The following is a 20,567-nucleotide window of genomic DNA, read 5'->3' on the forward strand; positions in this document are numbered from 1 at the left end:
GAATTCATGCAATTCTTCCCGGTCTGCCGGATCGTTTCTCGCAAAGAATTCGGACCTCTGAATAATCCGAAAACATCCTGCGATCACAAACTCGGCCTTGAGGGACGGGTCAGAAACTCGAAGAATGATCAGTGACTGGTTAGGCAGTCTTTCAGGTGATCGCTCCTCCACGATTTAACATTTGTTTCGTCACTATAATCGCCGCGTGAATTCGCAAATATTCGTTCCAAGAAACAAAAAAGAAAAAGAGATAAGAAATCGAGATACCAGGACTAAACGAGGTGTGCGTAATGAGCATTACGTAACACTACGGTACTTTTGCGCATTTCAATCGCCTTCCTTACCCCGTTTCCCCCTCCTTTTTCTCCTCCCTGGACTCACTCGTCCCGAATATTTACGTTTTTACTATCCGATCGCATCATAGAGGCGGGTCATTTATTACAATAATTGCAGATTATTATGGCTATATATATATATATTATATATATATATAAATATATATTATATATTAGAAATTGAAATACTCGTAATAAAGAACACGCCGACGCTTCCTGTGATTCCTGTGGACTGTTTTCATTGTCCCGCTACGTGCCTCCTATTTCGAGTGCGTCGTATCAATGATTACTCCCCTCCTCAATAAAACAGAGGAAAGCGTAATAAACTATAACGAATATATAATAAACGATTACTAATGTACAATGTCTCTTTGTCTAAAGTTTAGTACTGCCATATGATGTTAAAGTTAAAAATAAAGATTTCGTTTCTTTGCGCCCATAAAAAAAATAGAAAGGAAACAATATAATCAATATTAGATTTATATCTCCAAGCTATATTATTCTATTGAGTCACATGAACGACTTCTGTCTTCGTTTATTCCACGCACGCTAATCAATAGATCAGAACAACAAATTAACAGCGTATAATTAAAGATAAAAATTGACTAATAAAAATTTCACACATCGTACGAGTCAGCTGAGTTTACAGCAACTTGTCAATACTCCAAGCTCCAAGACGAGTCGCTATCTCTGAGATTAAAGGCGCACTGCGTTTATGCATTAAAAAAAGATAGGTCCATCGTCATTCTCATCTTCGCTATAGTAATTGTCTCCGTTTTCGAAGTACTCGTTCGCATAATCAGTTCCATCATCCATCTCTTCATCTATCTCATTTTCGTTCTTCACACGCTCGCCCTCCTTCTCCTCGGATTCATCCTCTTCCTCTCCTTCTTGCTTGGTTTTCTTCTCCGCATCAGCCTGTTGTGCACTTTCTTTCTTTTCTAGTTCGGCTAGTTTTTTATCAATATCTACAACCTTTTGTTTCTTGTTTGGTTGCGTGCTCTGTTGCTGATCACTCAACTTGCGTTTTCGCGATGATTTCAATTCCATCGGCATCCTACTCCAGTCGTGCATTGATTCGTACTCTGATTTATTGGTCATAATAGTTTCATCATAATCCTCGCAGAATCGTTCAATATCTTCATTTAATACGACAGTTTGTACATTGTTCGGCGACTCCCGCATATACTCAGTAAAATCCCTCTTCAGTTCGACCAAGTAACTCATCTCAGTGGTCATCTGGATAGGCAGAGGCTTATGATCCAATGGAGGATAACTCGGCGACGGTTGTAAAAGTGGTGGTGATAATGCTTCTCCCTTAGAAACACCCAACTGCTCCATGGAAAAAGACATAGAGGGCTTTCTGCCACGTCCTGCCGTTCTTCCTGCCATCCTTCCTGTCTTACTTTGTATCCTGCCACGTGATCTAAAAAATGCATGACATTAATCAAAGTTTCTAAGTATATTAGAGTAAAAAATTATATAACTTCCCAAAAATTTGTACTATAAAATATAACTCTGATTAATTGATTTTAACTTTATTAATTGATATTAACTTTAATACTATAGAATTTTAGGGCAATTTATAAATTATTGTTTTCTAACATCCAACGGTCTTAAGATTTTGTAAAATCGCATCTAACGCAATTCTAACCTATCTACTTCAGGATATCTCAAGATTTTAATTTTACTTACCTTAAACTGTCTGCGATGCCAATTCCTTCTTTTCGTTTTTCTTCTCGAGCTCTTCTTGTTTAGCACGAAACACTTCCTTATCGTATATCACCTTGATCACGAGGGAGCAGGAAGGACATGTAACTTCCTCCTCACCGGCGATCAAGTCGGTGAGAGATATTTGGAACTGATCGCCGCAAGGACACGGATAATAATAAACTTCCTCGTCTTGATCGTACTCGAAGTCTTCAATTTCTACTTCATCGTAATAAACTGATTGTGGCATAATGTTTGAGTGGAAAGACCACCGTTGACCACGTGTTATAGGTTAAAAGCGCTCCGAAACTCGCATATAGGTTATGAAATGCGTATTTCTGTTATGACAAAGGGACAAACGCATGTGTAATAGCGCAAGCACTAGCAGACGGATTTTATTGCAATAAAGTGTATTGTTAGAGATGTTTCGTGTAAAAAAGAAAAATACGAAATGTTGAAATAGATGTTATGAAAGTAATATTAGTGATTCCATCGATTAAGTAAAAAATTGTAATTATGTTTGTTTTTTCCTTTATGTCGCAACACCGCCAAAACGAAATCATAATGGTTTACCCGTACTAAAACAGATGACGCTGAGTTTTTATTTCTCTTTCCAAAAAGATCCAATAAATCCCTGTCACTCATAAAAAAGAATGGACAACTATATCTTTTTATCATACTCAAAGCTGACAATATTTGCAAATTGCAATATTTTTGAAACCGCTTTAAACTGTATGGATTATATTCTTTATACAAATTATCAATTTATTCTTCAAAGATAAAAAATTTAAGCACAAATATAACTTTTGTGTGTAAAAAATTTTAAGTACATGAAATTTCTAGATATTAAAATAAAAAAATTAACTTACGATATTTAAATACAGCTTTAATAATCACAAGATTTTTTTATTGCATTTCTTACAATTTTGCACATTTGTTTTTTTTTCTTTTTTCCTTCTAAAAGAATTATATATTCATTAAAGCGTAGCGAAATACAGTTGAAAGGAACAGACTGCTACTACATCTGATCTAGATCTGTCCCTTTCAACTACACTCCTTACACTTTCCTGCTACGTTCCTCTCCGCTCTTTTTCTTTCTTCTAATTCGCAATATATATTTATTTCACTTTTTAAATAGAAAAAGTGTTACACACACACAACTAGCTCGCGCTCAGCTGTTTTGCGTCAGGTGACTTTGACGGTCTTATCTGCTCACAGATTAAACGGGGATCATCTGTTACGACGCATATGCATATGTACACAGTATATATATATATGCATACGTGATATATATAGCGCGCGCGAAAGAGAGAAAGAGAGAAAGAGTACCAGACAGAGACAAGGAGAGAGAGACGTGATACGCTTTCGCGTGCTCGCGCGTCCATTCGTTACGATAGTTATTCCGCCGGTCGCATATAATCGTCACAAAGTTCCTTTTGACAGCCGCGCACACTCGCGCACGTTCTCGCACGTAGAAACGAGTACATAAATGCATTTCTCTTGATAATCGCGAGGCCACAGCCGACCGAAGGTGGGTCGCTCGAAAAACGGTTTGCTCGCGCTCCGCGCACGACTGTCGTCGTGACTGCACCCGTCCGCGCATTTACGCGGTGACATTGTTTGTTGAGACCGCATTCTCCCGCAGGTAGCGAGGGAGATAGCTCGAGCAGTCGCTTTCAGACAGGTCACAGAAGCGCGAATGGTAAATCGTGGACGAATCCACGAAAGCTTCTTCCCCTGCGAACGAAATGCCCGAGAATGCGTCTGTCACGACGCGTCAGATCCTTTCTCGCCTCACTCGAGGCTTCACTCGCGACGCGATTGTTGTGCACTATCGTGAACAATTATTCCCCTGTATCTTTAATTTCCTCCTAGCTTCGTCCAATAATTTTCTATGACTTCTCAATAAACTTTCCCAATTATAAGGTTATGCCAGTATGCTTTTATATGTGCCTGACATTTGTCTTGGCGTCACTCGATACGGTATCTTTAACCATTAATTCATTTAACTTTAACTAACGATATTTAATCCTATGAAAAGATTTACACATTATATGTACAATGCGGCTAATGTATGAAATATTTATTACACAGATGTCGAGCGAGAATGAGAGTGAAATGGATTGTTCGGACTCCGATTGTGGAGATCCTGGCTATGAGGATTATTACAATGTACAGCCGTGGGGTGGCGAAGTGGATAACGACGTGGACCCGGAGCAGAATAGAAGGGATCACGAGTATGCAGTACACGACTGTTTACGAGTGGAGGAAGTGGAACGACTTTTGAATGAGAGTGTAGAGGTGTTAAGTAACAGCCTTCACATAACGCCATCCTTAGCCAAAGTATTGTTACATGCACACAATTGGGCGTTACAAGACATCGTCACAAAGTACCGTACCAATGCTTCCAGTTTATTGATTAGTTCAAAGATTAAACCCACCCCTGAACAAGTGCCAGGATTGAAAGGTCAGAGGGGTAGTTCGTGCTCAGTTTGCGTTATGGCTTTTCCCGCAGATAAGTTTTCTACACTTACATGCGGACATTCGTTTTGCAAAGACTGTTGGTGTATGCATTTTGAAGTACAAATAACTCAAGGTATATCTACCGGTGAGTAATACTGCTTTTTTCCTATTATGTCACTAAGCCGCTAATTTTTATAAAAATGTATCGACATTCTTTTCTTTTTACACAGGTATAAGCTGCATGGCACAAGATTGCGATATTCTAGCTCCAGAAGACTTTGTCCTTTCTTTACTCACTAAGCCTAACATGAGAGAAAGGTATCAGCAATTTGCCTTCTGTGATTACGTCAAGTCTCACCCGCAACTACGATTCTGCCCTGGTCCAAATTGCCAAATAGTTTTGCGCTCGAAGGAACAACGAGCAAAAAGAGTCATGTGTTCATCTTGTAAAACTATATTCTGGTAAATAGTCGCAAATGCATACCGTATTGATATACGGTATACGTAAGCTGTTTTTGGAGAGAGATAGTGAGAACATTCTTGATTCCAGCTTCCGATGTGGCATGGAGTATCATGCACCTACCGATTGCAGTACAATTAAAAAGTGGCTGACAAAATGTGCGGATGATTCTGAGACAGCAAATTACATTAGTGCTCATACCAAAGATGTGAGTTATATCCTACCCTCTATGAAAGACAGTGAACAAAGAATCCGAAAAAATGCTCCATGTGCTTTAATCTGCTGTACAATTGCTGTATCAAAATGTATAGAATAATATAATAATTGAAATTTTACAGTGCCCAAAGTGTCACATCTGCATTGAGAAGAACGGCGGTTGCAATCACATGCAATGTTACAATTGTAAACACGACTTTTGCTGGATGTGCCTTGGGGATTGGAAAGCACACGGTAGCGAGTATTACGAATGCTCGCGTTACAAGGAGAACCCGAATATTGCGCACGAAAGCGTTCACGCGCAGGCAAGAGAAGCTCTCAAAAAGTATCTTCACTATTACGAACGAGTAAGTTCGGCTTGATATTAATGGAATCTCTGCACCGGAACTGCGATTTTTATATATCTCCTGCTCACTAAACATTGTGTACTTAGTGGGAGAATCATAGCAAATCATTGAAATTGGAGGAACAAACGTTAGAGGGTATCAAGATGAGAATCAATAATAAAGTGATGAAAGCGAGCGGCACGTGGATAGATTGGCAACATCTGTTCGAAGCGGCATCGCTTTTAGCACGTTGCCGTTACACTCTGCAATACACGTATCCGTACGCCTATTACATGGAATCTGGCCCGCGTAAAGAACTGGTAAGATTTCGCAATAATAAAACGAACATTAAAAGTAAAATACATATGATCAAAAACAAGTGTTTAACTATCGCTTTACGAAACTAACAGTTCGAGTATCAGCAAGCTCAATTAGAAGCCGAAATAGAGAACCTTTCATGGAAGATCGAACGAGCGGAAACAACGGATCGTGGAGATCTAGAAAATCAAATGGATATTGCGGAAAAACGTCGTGTCACTTTGCTAAAAGATTTCCTCGAGGTATAATTAGTTGAGTACTAGCCTCTTGTACTCTCACTCTCAAGTTACAAAATCGAACAAATTTGGATCGTAATGATAAGTTTTTACTTTTCAAGTGGATCTACGATCCGCAATCTAATTGCAAAAGTTTCATTGAACATTAACATTTGACAACTTATATTGACTATATAAATTATTGAGATCATTGTAAATTCAATATATAAGTAGTACACATTGTATATATTTAGTATGCTTTTTGTATACAAAGTGTACTAAATATATAAAAATAGTATCAATGTGTATTGTACAATATGTATCTCAAATGTATAAGTTATTATTGTATTCATAAATTATTCGCACAAAGTATACATATAAATAATTTATATATTGAACATATAATGATTTCAATAAAAATATTATATATTCATATATGTATATTAATAAATAATCTGCAATTAATTAAAAATGCCTCATTATGTAAAATTTTCTTAGAATACTTTCATATAAAAGCATGTATGAAATGTGGAGAAATTGTTATATGATAAAGAATTAAGAGAAGGATCATAATTAATACTCAGTTATAGGAACGAGGATATTTTGCTTTGCAGTAAAACATTATAGGATACGACTATAAAGGTGTGATTTTGTTTGATAATGAGAGTATTGTATAGGAATTAATTTAGCGATGCCATATGCTTCGAATTGTATCAATTATTTGATTCCATAAGAATTGATCGTAATATTTTCTTAGCATTATTAAAGCGTTATTAAAAACCATTTTTTTACATTCTATCAAATATTAAATTCTTTTGTCTATATTAAAAAACTTGACGTCCGAGACATTTACTTGGTTAGGATAAAATCGATGAGCAAAGTATTAATCATATCGACTGACTTATCGAAAATTCAATGTTAAAATATATATTTGTTTCCTAGTCTAAGAGTACTTTCAAAAATGCGATCGCTCTTTTTCTTTTCTCATCCTGTATCCATCAAAACATTAATGTTACAGGCATAGTTCGATAGAAGGCAGTGTTGTAAAAGATGCGAAAAATATCGATTGATTGAATGTCTTCATTGCTGTTCGCGCGATTCTTTCTCAGAAGCTTGTTCAAAATATTGTTTAAGATATATTCACGCCCAATATAATTGGAAAAAAAAACCGATAGCCTAATTTAAGTATTCCGGTGCCAAGAAATGATGGTACCACTCTCCGCCGTGTACATACTAAGCAGAGTAAACATATACGTGAAGGGAAAAAGGAAACAATGCGACGCGTTTTCTATTAAACTAGATTTTAAGAAGTACATGCAACGATCAAAGATATTCGCGACATACCTATAGCCGTAACCGAACTTACATTTTTTTAAATATTTAAATGAAGGCAAGAACACGATTCACTAGACTAGGAATATGACTTTTACTGCGCAACATACGCCAGGAAGGGTGTAATCATCGAGAAACCCGAATTATAACATTCTGCGAAATATGTAATAACTATAATGTGTCAGTAAGATAAATAAAAAAAACCTTTAACGTAAAACTGTGGACAACTATGTTGTGCAAATTAGGATAATGCAGTGATAAGACAATTTTAGATAATTGAGAGATAATGAATCATGAGAGAAAAGTCTCTCTAATTTATCCCTCCCTGTATATACAACTTCTTAAATGTGCAATAGAAAGTAACCACTATTGCACAAGGTTAAAATGTTTGTAAATTAATATTAATAATAATAAGCACAATTCAAACAAAATAGCCTTATCTCGTATTAAACTCAAAATTTTTAAACACATTCATTAACTCTATGAGAAACTCAAATTTTAAATAGTTAAAATCTATCGAATAAAGAATATGCAAGCATAAGTATTTATATTTAATCTGTTCTTTTCTTGCAAAAAAATATACTAATCGTACAAAAACTGTCTTTTCAGAATAAAAATATTTAAACGACTAAATAATTATAATATAACGTCATAAACTGGAACTTTTAGAATTTGCTTCAAACACTCGCGTACACTCGTATAACACTCTTATATCATTCCAACACTCGCGTACACTCGTATATTTTAACAAGTCAATAGTATTTTATCATCACACTACTGATGGCGCGCGTTTGAAGATGGCGGCAAGCTATAAAATTAGTGTTTGCGTCGTCATTTGGTTCGCTAGTTTTGCATAATTCAGCAGCGCGACGCGGCGCGGCGCGCTGAATCGGACGATATTCTAGACGATATCTTTTGCTTCTCAGATATGAATATTCGTCCCTTTTAGAAGAAAATATTATTTTCTTCTTCTCTTTTCCCTCTTATTTTCTTTAGTAACGATTCGATAGTAACCTTTTTTGCAAAACTAAAGATACACTCTACACCAAATAAATTATCGGAGACATTTGAATCGCAAATTCATCCGAACGTTATCTTACCGTATCAGTATATAAATCGTTAAAAATTGAAAAACTACTTGCTCATTTAAATCCTTACTTTTTCTTCTTTCAGTTTTCAGACATATTTCTTAATTACGTTTAATCAAAATTTGTTAACTGGATCAAAAATCTTTCAAAACTTTCGCTTACTTTCTTCACATGCCGCCATCTTCTCATCTCTCTCACTACTACGCTAGGCATAACAATATTTTATACTTCCAGTTTAGAACTTTTCTTTGAATTCAATTTTATATTCATCAATCAATTTCTCAATTAACTAACAAGTTGTTTAAATAACTGGATTTTTTTATTTGTAATTATATAATAATTACAAATATTGAAATGCGATTAATTAATTAAAAAGATACTTGATTGGAAGTGTAAAGTATTAATGACACCGTAATGTAACTGCGCGAAATACAAATAACTTTACTTTGTATAAAACCTAAATATTATTTAAATAAATATTTTTAAAAGCTATAACAATTAATTATCAACAATATAAGCAACATTCATGATTATTCTTTAGATAACAAGAAACTTAATTTAGAAAAAGTAATTTTTAATTTTCTCATTATAAGCATGAACAGCTAATATCTAGATACGATACCAAGTCAGATAGCTGGCCCGGAAATAAAAAGCATTAATGACACTATAATGTACACCATATTGTTGACATGTATTTTCTGCAGCTACGTTGCAGATACTACAATTAATCACACTCTATACCATACATCAGAATTATAGTAGTTTATTTTGTCCACTTTTACCCTTTTTATCTTTACTTATAACGTTTTCGATTAAACAGATTTTGATCCATCGCGGATCAATTAATCACTATTTTACTATGAATTCAAGTCGCTACTAGATAAATAGTTTACAACTGGTTTAGTGTGATAGCGGCTTGATATGCTTCTCTTCTCTACCCCACCCTATCCCCCTCTTAACAAGAATTATTCTCGCACTTCCGCCTTGATTGACGTCTCATCGCTTAATGAGAAATATTTTGCGTACAGGTTATGTATGTCAATAGTCAGAGACAATGTTTCGAGACATTTTATCTCATTGTGACAGCCCGTTGAGCGTCGCATAAATTTCCGCCCGCAGTGAAGAAAGTCTGAGTCGATATTCCACACGATTTCAGTTCGGATCCGCCTCTGGCGATGTTAAGAAGCGCATCCTGGATAAACGCGTATCGTGAAGATTTTTAATTGAAATAAATAAGAATGGCTGACGAGGTGGTGGAGACGCTACGAGGCGTCAATAACGAGGACGCCGAGTGCATTATAGACGCCGAGATCGACGGTGATGACGAGGACTCCGACGGGGTTATAGTTCCAGAACTTCAGGGTACATTATCCAAATGGACAAATTACATACATGGCTGGCAAACTAGATTTATTGTACTCAAAGATGGTACTTTGTCTTATTACAAATCTGAGCAGGACAGCGGATTCGGATGTCGTGGTTCGATTAGTCTGTATAAAGCTAATATCAAGGTAATAGATCATCTTTGACAAGTCTGTTTCGATAATGTACATGTATCATGGTGCAATAATTAAGTCAATGAGTTTGCATTAAGTTGTCTATTTCACCAGGCACATCAATTTGATGAATGCAGATTTGATGTATCTGTAAATGACTGTTTAGTTTGGTATTTAAGAGCAAACAGTCCAGAGGAGAAGCAACGATGGGTAGATGTGTTGAAATCTTACAAGGTAATTATATGAAAAAAGTTACAATATTCATTTTAAAATAACATGTACTAAACTTTAGTTTATATATTATTCAATTTTTTTTTAATATTTTTTTATTTTATACATATGTTTTTCCAAGTTTGCTCAATATTTATAAATTGGAATTAAAATATTTAGATAACCTATACGTAGCGTACAATATACATATTTTTGCAATTTATATATGCAAAATAATAATTAAAACTTGTTTAATAAAGATAGGAGATCAAGGGTCAGGCTGGTTGATCGTGCCAAGAGTTATTTTTTTAAAGTGATATTTATTTGACGTTTCGGTCAATAATTTTTGACCATCTTCAGAATAGTTTAAATCAGAATGAAATCTCAAAACATAATTAATGGTCAGTGTTTTATACAGTTATATAACCATTAATTATGTTTTGAGATTTCATTCTGATTTAAACTATTCTGAAGATGGTCAAAAATTATTGACCGAAACGTCAAATAAATATCACTTTAAAAAAATAACTCTTGGCACGATCAACCAGCCTGACCCTTGATCTCCTATCTTTATTAAACAAGTTTTAATTTATTGTGGGTTTTCTTCTCAAAATAATAATATTTATATTTGTTTTAAACAGTCAGAATCTGGTTATGGGAGTGAGAACAGTCTCAAACGACATGGTAGTGCCATTTCGCTTGTGTCGAATACACAATCAACAACGAGTGCTGGTAGTTTTACTAAACGTGGCATTAGAGGACTGAAAGAGAAGTTAGCCGAAATTGAAACATTCAGAGATATTTTGATCAAGCAGATCGATACCCTGCAGAAATATTTTGATAACTGTGCGGAAAATGCTAAGAATACTTCCAAAAAAGGTAACAACTTTTAACTTTCAGAGTGATCTCTTCATACTTCAACTTATTTCACAGTATTCTAATTGTAGGTAATAATCATAGGTGAATATATATATATATACAGCGAATTTCGTAAATACCTAACACTGAGTACACTACGAGATTCCTTGTATAAAAGTGAGTAATAAAAGTTCTTACAAAAAAGTCGAGACACCAATAGTTTTTGAATGGTGAGCTGTTGAAGTTGACCAATTACGGAGCGAAACTATCGGGCGCTCAGGCACGGCGCGTTTGAACAGGCGAGAAACGCGCCCGTGGTTCTCGTGAATTCCACGAACTGCGAAACAGGCTGCAGCAGCCGTACCTGAGCGCTTGATAGTTCCGCTCCGTAATCGGTCAACTTCAACAGCTCACCATTCAAAAACTATTGGTGTCTCGACTTTTTTTATAAGAACTTTTATTACTCACTTTTATACAAGAAATCTCGTAGCGTACTCAGTGTTAGGTATTTATGAAACACCCTGTATATATATATATATATATATAGAGAGAGAGAGAGAGAGAGAGAGAAAATTTTATTAATTTTTTTTAATCAATTGCAGAAAAGAAAATTGAGACAATGTTCAATCCAGCCGAACAATCAGTGGATTTTAAAGGAGAAGCGATAACATTTAAAGCCACTAGCGAAGGGGTGTTAGCAACCTTACAACATTGCGTGGAATTAATGATACAGAGAGAAGATGCATGGCGTCGTAGATGGGAGAAGGAAGTCGAAAAGAGACGAAAATTGCAAGAACTTTATAAAGTTCTGAAAGACCAAGTTGCCATGCATCATAACGGTTCTCCAAGAGCCAGGGTCCTCATTCATGGAGGTCCAGATTATGAGGTAAGTTCTCTTTTATCACAATTTCGTTACTATCTGTAATTTCTATTTTATTCTGAGGATCAAAAATGACACATCCGGTTAATAATTTCTATAAAGATTTATGGATGATAAGTATATATACCACATATTAAATATTATAATAATGAATAGATACAAATAAAAGAATATTTCAAAATACTAAAAAAAAAACATTTTTATATAATATGGTTACGAGATGTCCGATCCTCATTAATATTCGTGTATCATATATCAACTCAACTTACCTGCTCCTACTTTACACAACGCTTCTAAACACATGGCTTATATAACTCTATCAACACTGTAATAGCCTTTAACGCGAAGAAGTAAAATTTAGAAGAAATATACATTATGTGAAAAAGATAATTAAATTTTCTGCTTGTATTGTTGAAAAAATATTTAACACAAAGTATGATTTTACATTTAATCGTTTATCTATGCACAATTACTTGTCAATTTCGTAATCTTTTATTAGAAACTTTATCATCTCCTGTTTTTGATGATAATAGTTTATTAAAATATTTTTCTATATTTTTATTATATATTAAAACAAAATGTTATTTGTTTCTTAAATTCTTATACTTTATACAAATTATCATGAAAAATATTCATATAAGAAAATAAATGAAAATTTTTAATTAATTATTACATTGCGCATCAACACATCACATGTCAATATATGATTACATCATATGTTATCACATGATGTGTCACAATAACATTTGTGTGATAGAGAGTGAGTGAAATGTGTTTCTGACTGTGTTTCGCAATTATGGATTAAGTCACTACTTTGGAAACTTTGTCTGCTCAGTATCCTCCAGGCTACTAAGGACTGCAGACTTACATTCACTCTTAATATAAATTTCTGTACATTGTAACATTGTAATTTTTATATTACAAAATGAAATTTAAAATAAATTTTTATAATGTGAGTTTAACTATATATATTGACCAAATAATAAGAGTGATGAAATCAATCAAAAAGTAGTGGTATTTAATTGTACATGAAATTTTTGTGTTATGTGTTCTATAGAGTGAATTATTTATTATAAATTAAAATTCAAAGATATATATATAAATTATACATTTTTTAGCTTGTTTTTCAACAACATTTAAAATTTTCTTTTTAAGGAAGGTCCGCATAGCGCTCTTTGTGATGAGGAATTTTACGACGCCGTCGAAACAGGTCTGGACAAAATCGATGAAGAGAATCAATTGAGGGACCGTTTGAAACAAAAATCAGTTTCAATTTTAACATCTCCCACCACAACAGCATCTACGCACAGATTATGGCCTGAAGTAATTATACTGCTTCTATATTTTACAGCTCTCTAATTCTATTGAAATTTTGTTGTCATTAGGAACTTATTTTTTCGTTACTGATTTTAATATATAAAATATATAAAAATACAATATTGAATCAGCCTATTACCTTTTTTCTCGGTTAACACTAGTTATGATTAGTTACGTTAACTCATTGTGTCGATATTTAACTAGAGACTGCGTGAGGCGCATGTTGATTTAAGTGAACGAATAGTATACAATATTAATCTAAAAATTAATTTCTAATTAATATTAATTCCTAATAATAATTGTTATTTTTATACTTGTTATACATTTAACATGAGATTTTTATAATGGTGCGTTTCTTCATTATTTTTTTATTATCAATTTGCAGATAGAGAAGATTACGATGGAGCAATTACATTATGCTCGACTCGGTGTAGGCGGAGCAGGCGGTTGGCAATTATTCGCCGAGGATGGTGATATGCGAATGTATCGACGAGAGGAGGAGGCCGATGGACTGGTTGTGGATCCTCTCAAAGCATGTCACGTCGTCAAAGGAGTAACTGGTCATGAGGTGTGCGAGATATTCTTCAGTCCCGAATACAGAAGCGGCTGGGAAGCCACTCTAGAGGACATGACAATCGTCGAGAACATTTCCAAAGATACGCTGTTATTTCTGCAAACGCACAAACGCATCTGGCCGGCAAGCCAGCGAGACGCATTATTCTGGTCGCACATGCGTCGAGTGTCGGACGATCAAGATCGTGACGCACATGATCTGTGGATAGTTTGTAACCACAGTACTGAACATCCCGATTATCCGGTAAATAATACGTTTACTACAAAGATTTTTTCCGCATTCCGGTTGTTAAGTGAAATTATACGTTGCAGCCAAACGCGGGTAAATGCGTGAGAGTTTATCTGACGGTTTGTCTTGTATGCCAAACATTCATTGATCCCCCGAAGGACGAGGAGGAAATAAAGAGAGAGAATATTACCTGTAAAATAACATATTGTTCAGTTGGTGAGTATTAATCGTTCACAATCGCTTATTAACATAATTGATAATGTGAAACGCCTGAATATATAAAATTCGATAACTATCTTCATATACTTTAATTCGAATTTCAGTAAATCCGGGTGGTTGGGCTCCAGCATCTGTCTTACGGGCCGTTTACAAAAGGGAGTATCCAAAGTTCCTTAAGCGTTTCACTAATTTTTGTATTGATCAATGCAAAAACAAGCCGATCACATTTTGAATGTGATTGGTAAAATAAGAAAAATTTTAATGTTTTCCATCCAACTCCTTATTCTATCTCAAAGTGTCTTCACGTAATTACTGTAAAAAAAAAAAAAAAAAAAAAAAAAAAAAAAAAAAAAACAATTTGTATTGTTACATACTGTAGGAGTTATAGAAAAGCTATTACGTAAGTGAAACTGTTTTGTATATTATCTTTTTCTTTTTTTATTTGCTTAAGATAATCGACTTATATAGCTTGCGAATGGGAGAGACCGTTATATTAAAGGCCATTTATGATATAAGTGAGTGTATAACAATTGTATACACTTGAAAAGATAAAAAAAACTTCACATTACAATGAGGCACGCGTGGCTACAGCACCGTTTACAAATTATCCTTTCTTCTTCGAACAACAGCCTGTTATATTTGTTATACAAAAACGCTATCGCCCAGTTGTACAAATCTTTAACAAAAATTGGATACATATACATTTATCTCTTGTTACACATTACATCCAATTAAATGCTGAATTGTATGATACAGATTATACTGTTATTTTTATTTATACATAAAAATGTGTACATGCTATGCGATATAAAGATCACATGGAAAAACGTAATAAAGACTGTTGTAGATTTGTTGAATAATAATCATTTTTACACCTTGTTATTTCATAAATCTTTAATCTCGTATAAGAGCTCTTTTGGATTGTACATAGAATCTAAAAAGCATAAACAATTTCTTTTGTGAAATAAATTTATTTCCATCAGTTAGACAAAGCTGAAGAAATTATTCTATATCATGTATACATTATGTACAAAATATTCTCCTTCAAATCGTATCATTTATATATATTATTAAGTAGCATTAATAAAAAAATTTTTATTCTTAGAGAATAACTTTTTAATGAAATATTATTAAATTCTGAAAGTAGAAAAAAACTGTAAAAAATTATAATTAACTATACAATATATTTCGCAAAGGAATAGTAAAATGCAAATGTATCATATTTGAAGATTTCTTACATATTACATGAAATAATAAATGTAACAATTAAAGTCTTAGATTGCGCGCGCGCGTGTGTGTGTGTGTGTGTGTGTGTGTGTGTGAGTGAGTGTGCAAACACATGATCATATACACAAGAAACATGAAAATCAGATTTTAAAACATTCTGTTACGAAATATCTCACAACGCAATTGTAAAATCAAAATCACATCTATATTTCCCTCTTCGTATAATTTTGTGTACTGTCATTTATAATAAGAAAAAGTTGTAAATATTTTAACATTCCATATATATTGATCCGACTATTTAATTTCAAACATTTTATTAACAACAGATTAATGATTATTTTTTCTTATATTACGAATTTATGATTCATATATAATAGGGTACGAAACAATAACTTTAAGTATAAAGTCACATGTCGATTATGCTTGCGATTTGTTATGTATCGCCATAACGAAAAGGTAGAATGTCTTACACCGAGTAAGAGATTGCTTTTACAATTTCAATTATATTTACACTTCTTGGGAAGAAGTTCGACAAGTGCAAAAGAAAAAGAGGCATGAGCTTTTCATCAGATATCACGCAATAAAAAATAAAAATTAATATCTTGAATATTTACCTGAGAGCAATAAATATACATCAAATGCGACATTATTTCATACTTGATTGGCGAAATATCTTAACTGTCTAAAATATGACATAGTCTTTCGATTGCATTAAATTAATATATCATGTCGATTTTTTTTTTTTTTTTTTTTTTTTTTATTGAAATCATAGCACTGGACTATGTATTTGAAATCTTTCAGCTGTCATTAATTGAAATTATATAATTTTTAACCAAAAAATGCAATACCAGCTTAATATCAAATAGCTAGTAGTCTTTCAAAGTGTCTTGCTTTTTCACAATTATACAACAAATTATCTGCATAAAAGTGTTGAGAGCAACTCTCAAGAACATTTCCTTAGATATAAAAAACACTTGATTGCCCATTAAAAACTTTTGTAACCTATAATGACTTTCTTTATGATTCATAAGAGCCTAATTTCTTTAGTACACTGAGACCTTTCTCTTCGTACTCTTCCCGCGTTATCCATACGGAATCTCGGTCTTTCGTTATTTCCGCTAACACAGCACCACCCATGAAGACCATATCCTTACGTCGAGGTGAGTCTTCAATTTTTATTTTAAATTTCTATAAAAAGATAAAGTGTAAGGATCTGTAATATTACTAAATTCTCTTAAATATACGACATACTTACATTCAATTTAGTAGTATCATTCTTTAATACTCTTTGGAGATAAAGTTGCTTAATTTCTCGTTCGAGTCTTGACGGAAGCCCAGGGTACATCGTACTACCTCCACTCAGAACAATGTGCTTGTACAACTCGCTTCTGATATCGATATCGGCCGCTTGAATTGTGCTAAAGACCAGCTCGGCTATCCCCTGCGCTTCGACATTAATTAAATGCGGCTGGAAGAGAGCTTCTGGCGCTGCAAATCTCTCACCGCCTACTTTTATCACACGTCCGTCAGGAAGCTGAAAATATATATGATAATTCATAAACTTTAATTCTTAATACACTTTATTTTATTAAGCATAGTGTATATTTTATTAACGTTTTATTATGTAGACAAAAATATAAATAAATAATATATAATTCTACTTACAGTATAAGACTCCACCAGCACAGTGGTTTCAAGAGCTAACTTTTCTTCCGTTTCTATATTATAACCGATATAACACAATTTCTCCTTCAACATTCTAACCGTTTCGAAGTCAGCCGAGTGATTGAATGCGTAACCACGTAGCAGTAATAATTTGATTAGGTACATAGTAATATCGCGTCCAGCTATATCTAACCGTCGAGTTAAATGTGGCAAAGCGTATTCCTCAAACACGGGACAAATGTGCGTGACACCATCACCGGAGTCCACAACGACACCGCTGATCAATCCTTGAGCGTATAACGTTAGTACTGCCTGAATCGCGATATATGTACCCGCGAAACCATATTTCTCGAACATTACCTAAAATCATTTTGTAACAAAAATTTAAAAATTTTAGATATAAAAAAACAGATTTTAAATTTAAAAACATATCTATTTACACACAAAGAATTACCTAATATTATTTTCATTAATTTCCAATCATATAATCTTAACGTAATTTTAATTAGTGTGAGAATAATGCGGCAATTTACCTCAATCATCTTTTCTCTGTTTGTAATAGGATTCATCGGTGGCTCAGTTAACAGAATTTTACATTCTCTAGGATTAATATTCATTTTCTCTTTGCCAAATGTATAGTCCCACACATGACACATGTCCTCCCAATTTCTGTCGAGTTTTAATTACATAATGATTCATATAAAACACATGTATATGATATAAGCAAGTTGCATACCTTACAATTCCATTTTGCATGGGATAACTTATCTCTAACATAGAACGAAGCTTGCTCGCTTCATCGCCGACCATTAAATCCTGTGACAATAATGTGTAATTATCAAAACTCTATAAATATCACAAGAAATACTATATTCATCATATGTAAATATTACTATCTTAAACAGTTACTATATCTGTGAGATATTTACTAGCGTAGTATGGAAAATTTACGCTAAAATTGAATAATAATATCCAATTAAATATCCAAAACAATTAACAATTTCTAGTGTATCGCGCTTTACTTGATCAAATTTTGTAACAAAAATTTAAAAATTTTAGATATAAAAAAATAATTTTAAATTAAAAAACATATCTTTTTACACAAAGAATTATCTAATATTATTTTCATGAAATGTTTTAGTCAACAATAAAATGACACATAGTATGTTATATTTGTGAGACTTGTGTTATGAAATGCACTTCTCAAAAGTATGATACATTAAATTAGCTTCCGAGTGTGTGTACCTAATGTGTGTATATACTTTGGAAAAGTTTGTCATTATATGAGACACTACTCCCATACCTACAGTCCAAAAAAATTGTTTTTTCACTAAAACACTGATGTAACAGGTGTATATAGCGTCAAAAAAGGTACAGTAAACTTACAGGCATGTTAAGCACATCCTATGACAGCAAATGTAAGCACACAAATAGATATTAGATAATTATAAGAAGAATATAATATGTAAGTACCCACACAAGTACAAATTGCAGATACGCGATAGAAGTATTTATAAATATATAAATAGCAAATACTACTGCATCAAAGTATTATCATACAATATTTATGTCAACAAAGAGTTTTTAAGCTCTTTTGCGAGAAAAACATATATATATATATATATATATATATATATATATATATGATACAACTAGTAGATTTATTCCATGTAATATAAAATCATTCACTTAACGATAATGTTACAATCTAATATAAGAAATTCTTACTAAACCCATTGGACAATTAAATATTAAGAATGCTATGAATAATGTTTATCTTACATTTGAAATATGTATTCCTTTTTGGGATTTGTTAGTAAACGTCATTAGTATCTCAAACTGTCTTATTTACATCAGTAGACAAGCGCATAGATTATTTTCAGTCAGTCTTAAGCACTAGGGGGGCGGGGAGGGCACACGACGTAATACTATATAATGGACTTACACGAACGCAATATTCTTGCTGAAAATATATAATTGTTTGTATTAATCATTTACATATCGCTAAACACATTTAAGCGTTTTAAAGCTCAGAAGATTAGGTGAACTTTATATATAATTTAACTATCATATCAGAGAAGAACTTATTACTCTTACTTTTTTGATTAATTTTAATAAATTGATACTTTTTATTTTTAGTACAATTCTATAAATTGATTGATTGTATTACCAAGACTAAAATTTTTTACATTCATGAATGTGATTGTTATATACATATTAAATACTTGTGTGCGTATGTGTGTGGATTTTTAGAAATTTAAGAAATTAAATATTTAAAAAATGTACATATATATTGATGAAAAACATCATTTCAACGAATCAGATATTATCAACTACCATGGATTGCATTTACATCGAGACAAAATTACAATTATTGATCCTATCTCTAATTTTATGCCTTTATACACAAGTTTATAGATCTAAAATAATAAACGTACCTTCACGTCGATATCGCCGATCTTATTGACAGCTCTAATTATTGGTCGTCCAACTATAGATGGAAATATATGGGCCGGAAAATTTGCACCAGCATATCCGCACTTGACAAACTGCAATTAAAAACTGCATCAGTATCCGAATGCATAAACTGTCCGGTTTGTTACACGATTAACTTAATGCATCTCTCTTATCAGAATAGAAAATTCTCACAGGATCTGTTTTTCGCAAAAAAAGAAAACGACCAAGCAGTCTTACCCCGGTGCCATTGTCGCAAACGATGATCTTCCTCCCCTTGCTGTCCATGTCGATATATTAATCCTTTCAATGATATTTCGTTTCTCTCTTTTAGGTCGCTCTCATATCATCAGCTCCATCAAATGACTAATACCTGTGAATGTTAGGGCGTTACCGGCGGGTGACACTAAAGCAACGGATATATTTCTCGATAAAATTACCGTTTCGTATCACAGTTAGGGATATGTGCCAAACACGCTATGTGTCAAGCGAAATCCGGTGAAAATTGAAAAAATATTCTTATCGGCAGACGAAGATTTACTCCGCGCATACGAGAGACAGTAGTGAACAAACGTGTCCGAATAAACTCAAATCGAGAGCTGCCATCGTTGTATAAAAAAAAGGCCTGCTCTCCTCTAACTTTAAACTTATCCATAATTCGGTTCGTGATTTGTCCAAAGTGGCGTAAATATGGTGTCAAATTTGTTGTACAAACTTGAAGCACATTCATGATATGCGCTGTCCTGTCTAAACAGTTATACATCATGACGTAAATCTGTATTAATTTGGTTAGTTTGGCATTTTTAAGTGTTTGTGAAATGTTGAAAGTAAAATGAAAACATACATAACAGCTTATGTATTTTAAAGTAAAATATATTAAACTAATTAGTGAATACGTAATTCTAAAATTTGTTAATTTTTTTAATAAATGGCTATGAAACACAGCCTTTTGTAAAATTTAATTAACGGATATGTG

General features: G+C 33.3%; 4 protein-coding genes across 12 annotated transcripts; 2 read left to right on the forward strand and 2 right to left on the reverse strand.

The window, feature by feature from the left end:
- Positions 1 to 808: 808 nt before the first annotated feature.
- Positions 809 to 2,173, reverse strand: Polr3G (RNA polymerase III subunit G). Its single transcript, XM_012379307.2, has 2 exons — positions 2,031 to 2,173; positions 809 to 1,761 (listed from the first exon to the last, which is right to left on the reverse strand). Exon 2 carries the CDS (start codon positions 1,725 to 1,727, stop codon positions 1,056 to 1,058), a length of 672 nt encoding a protein of 223 aa, XP_012234730.1. The 5' UTR covers positions 1,728 to 1,761; positions 2,031 to 2,173; the 3' UTR covers positions 809 to 1,055.
- A 1,151-nt stretch (positions 2,174 to 3,324) lies between these two features.
- Positions 3,325 to 7,592, forward strand: ari-2 (E3 ubiquitin-protein ligase ari-2). 3 transcript variants are annotated; one of them, XM_012379304.2, is made up of 7 exons: positions 3,325 to 3,747; positions 4,140 to 4,653; positions 4,739 to 4,970; positions 5,059 to 5,176; positions 5,307 to 5,531; positions 5,618 to 5,830; positions 5,921 to 7,592. In XM_012379304.2, exons 1-7 carry the CDS (start codon positions 3,745 to 3,747, stop codon positions 6,074 to 6,076), a joined length of 1,461 nt encoding a protein of 486 aa, XP_012234727.1. In that variant the 5' UTR covers positions 3,325 to 3,744; the 3' UTR covers positions 6,077 to 7,592. The 3 variants fall into 3 exon arrangements, with proteins under 3 accessions (XP_012234727.1, XP_012234728.1, XP_012234726.1); XM_012379305.2 differs by having other exon boundaries at positions 3,325 to 3,576; XM_012379303.2 differs by lacking the exon at positions 3,325 to 3,747 and adding an exon at positions 3,754 to 4,028.
- A 1,801-nt stretch (positions 7,593 to 9,393) lies between these two features.
- cert (ceramide transfer protein) lies at positions 9,394 to 15,108 on the forward strand. 2 transcript variants are annotated; one of them, XM_012379433.2, is made up of 8 exons: positions 9,394 to 9,974; positions 10,074 to 10,193; positions 10,811 to 11,048; positions 11,630 to 11,913; positions 13,063 to 13,230; positions 13,610 to 14,041; positions 14,110 to 14,242; positions 14,350 to 15,108. In XM_012379433.2, the coding sequence occupies exons 1-8, from the start codon at positions 9,702 to 9,704 to the stop codon at positions 14,475 to 14,477; spliced, it is 1,776 nt and encodes a 591-aa protein (XP_012234856.1). In that variant the 5' UTR covers positions 9,394 to 9,701; the 3' UTR covers positions 14,478 to 15,108. The 2 variants fall into 2 exon arrangements, with proteins under 2 accessions (XP_012234856.1, XP_067206130.1); XM_067350029.1 differs by lacking the exons at positions 9,394 to 9,974; positions 10,074 to 10,193; positions 10,811 to 11,048; positions 11,630 to 11,913 and adding an exon at positions 12,702 to 12,859.
- A 1,097-nt stretch (positions 15,109 to 16,205) lies between these two features.
- Arp2 (Actin-related protein 2) lies at positions 16,206 to 20,225 on the reverse strand. Of its 6 annotated transcripts, XM_012379435.2 has the most exons (10): positions 20,032 to 20,225; positions 19,832 to 19,964; positions 19,576 to 19,686; positions 19,083 to 19,100; positions 18,524 to 18,541; positions 17,874 to 17,953; positions 17,671 to 17,806; positions 17,138 to 17,497; positions 16,728 to 17,006; positions 16,206 to 16,660 (listed from the first exon to the last, which is right to left on the reverse strand). In XM_012379435.2, the coding sequence occupies exons 2-10, from the start codon at positions 19,877 to 19,879 to the stop codon at positions 16,490 to 16,492; spliced, it is 1,221 nt and encodes a 406-aa protein (XP_012234858.1). In that variant the 5' UTR covers positions 19,880 to 19,964; positions 20,032 to 20,225; the 3' UTR covers positions 16,206 to 16,489. The 6 variants fall into 6 exon arrangements, with proteins under 6 accessions (XP_012234858.1, XP_012234860.1, XP_012234859.1 ...); XM_012379437.2 differs by lacking the exon at positions 19,083 to 19,100; XM_012379436.2 differs by lacking the exon at positions 18,524 to 18,541.
- Positions 20,226 to 20,567: the final 342 nt, after the last annotated feature.

Source organism: Linepithema humile, chromosome 2 (genome assembly GCF_040581485.1).
Source record: "Linepithema humile isolate Giens D197 chromosome 2, Lhum_UNIL_v1.0, whole genome shotgun sequence".
NCBI classification, from domain to species: Eukaryota; Metazoa; Arthropoda; class Insecta; order Hymenoptera; family Formicidae; genus Linepithema; species Linepithema humile.

Coding starts and splice junctions, on each gene's coding strand:
- Polr3G (XM_012379307.2), bottom strand. CDS start 1,727: ATGGCAGGAAGAACGGCAGGACGTGGCAGAAAGCCCTCTATGTCTTTT.
- ari-2 (XM_012379303.2), top strand. CDS start 3,975: ATGCCAGTATGCTTTTATATGTGCCTGACATTTGTCTTGGCGTCACTC. Junction 4,029..4,139: donor TCTTGGCGTCACTCGATACG/GTATCTTTAACC, acceptor TTTATTACACAG/ATGTCGAGCGAGAATGAGAG. Junction 4,654..4,738: donor AACTCAAGGTATATCTACCG/GTGAGTAATACT, acceptor CTTTTTACACAG/GTATAAGCTGCATGGCACAA.
- cert (XM_012379433.2), top strand. CDS start 9,702: ATGGCTGACGAGGTGGTGGAGACGCTACGAGGCGTCAATAACGAGGAC. Junction 9,975..10,073: donor TGTATAAAGCTAATATCAAG/GTAATAGATCAT, acceptor CTATTTCACCAG/GCACATCAATTTGATGAATG. Junction 14,042..14,109: donor CTGAACATCCCGATTATCCG/GTAAATAATACG, acceptor TATACGTTGCAG/CCAAACGCGGGTAAATGCGT.
- Arp2 (XM_012379435.2), bottom strand. CDS start 19,879: ATGGACAGCAAGGGGAGGAAGATCATCGTTTGCGACAATGGCACCGGG. Junction 17,007..17,137: donor TGCTGGTGGAGTCTTATACT/GTAAGTAGAATT, acceptor ATATATTTTCAG/CTTCCTGACGGACGTGTGAT. Junction 16,661..16,727: donor ATGATACTACTAAATTGAAT/GTAAGTATGTCG, acceptor ATCTTTTTATAG/AAATTTAAAATAAAAATTGA.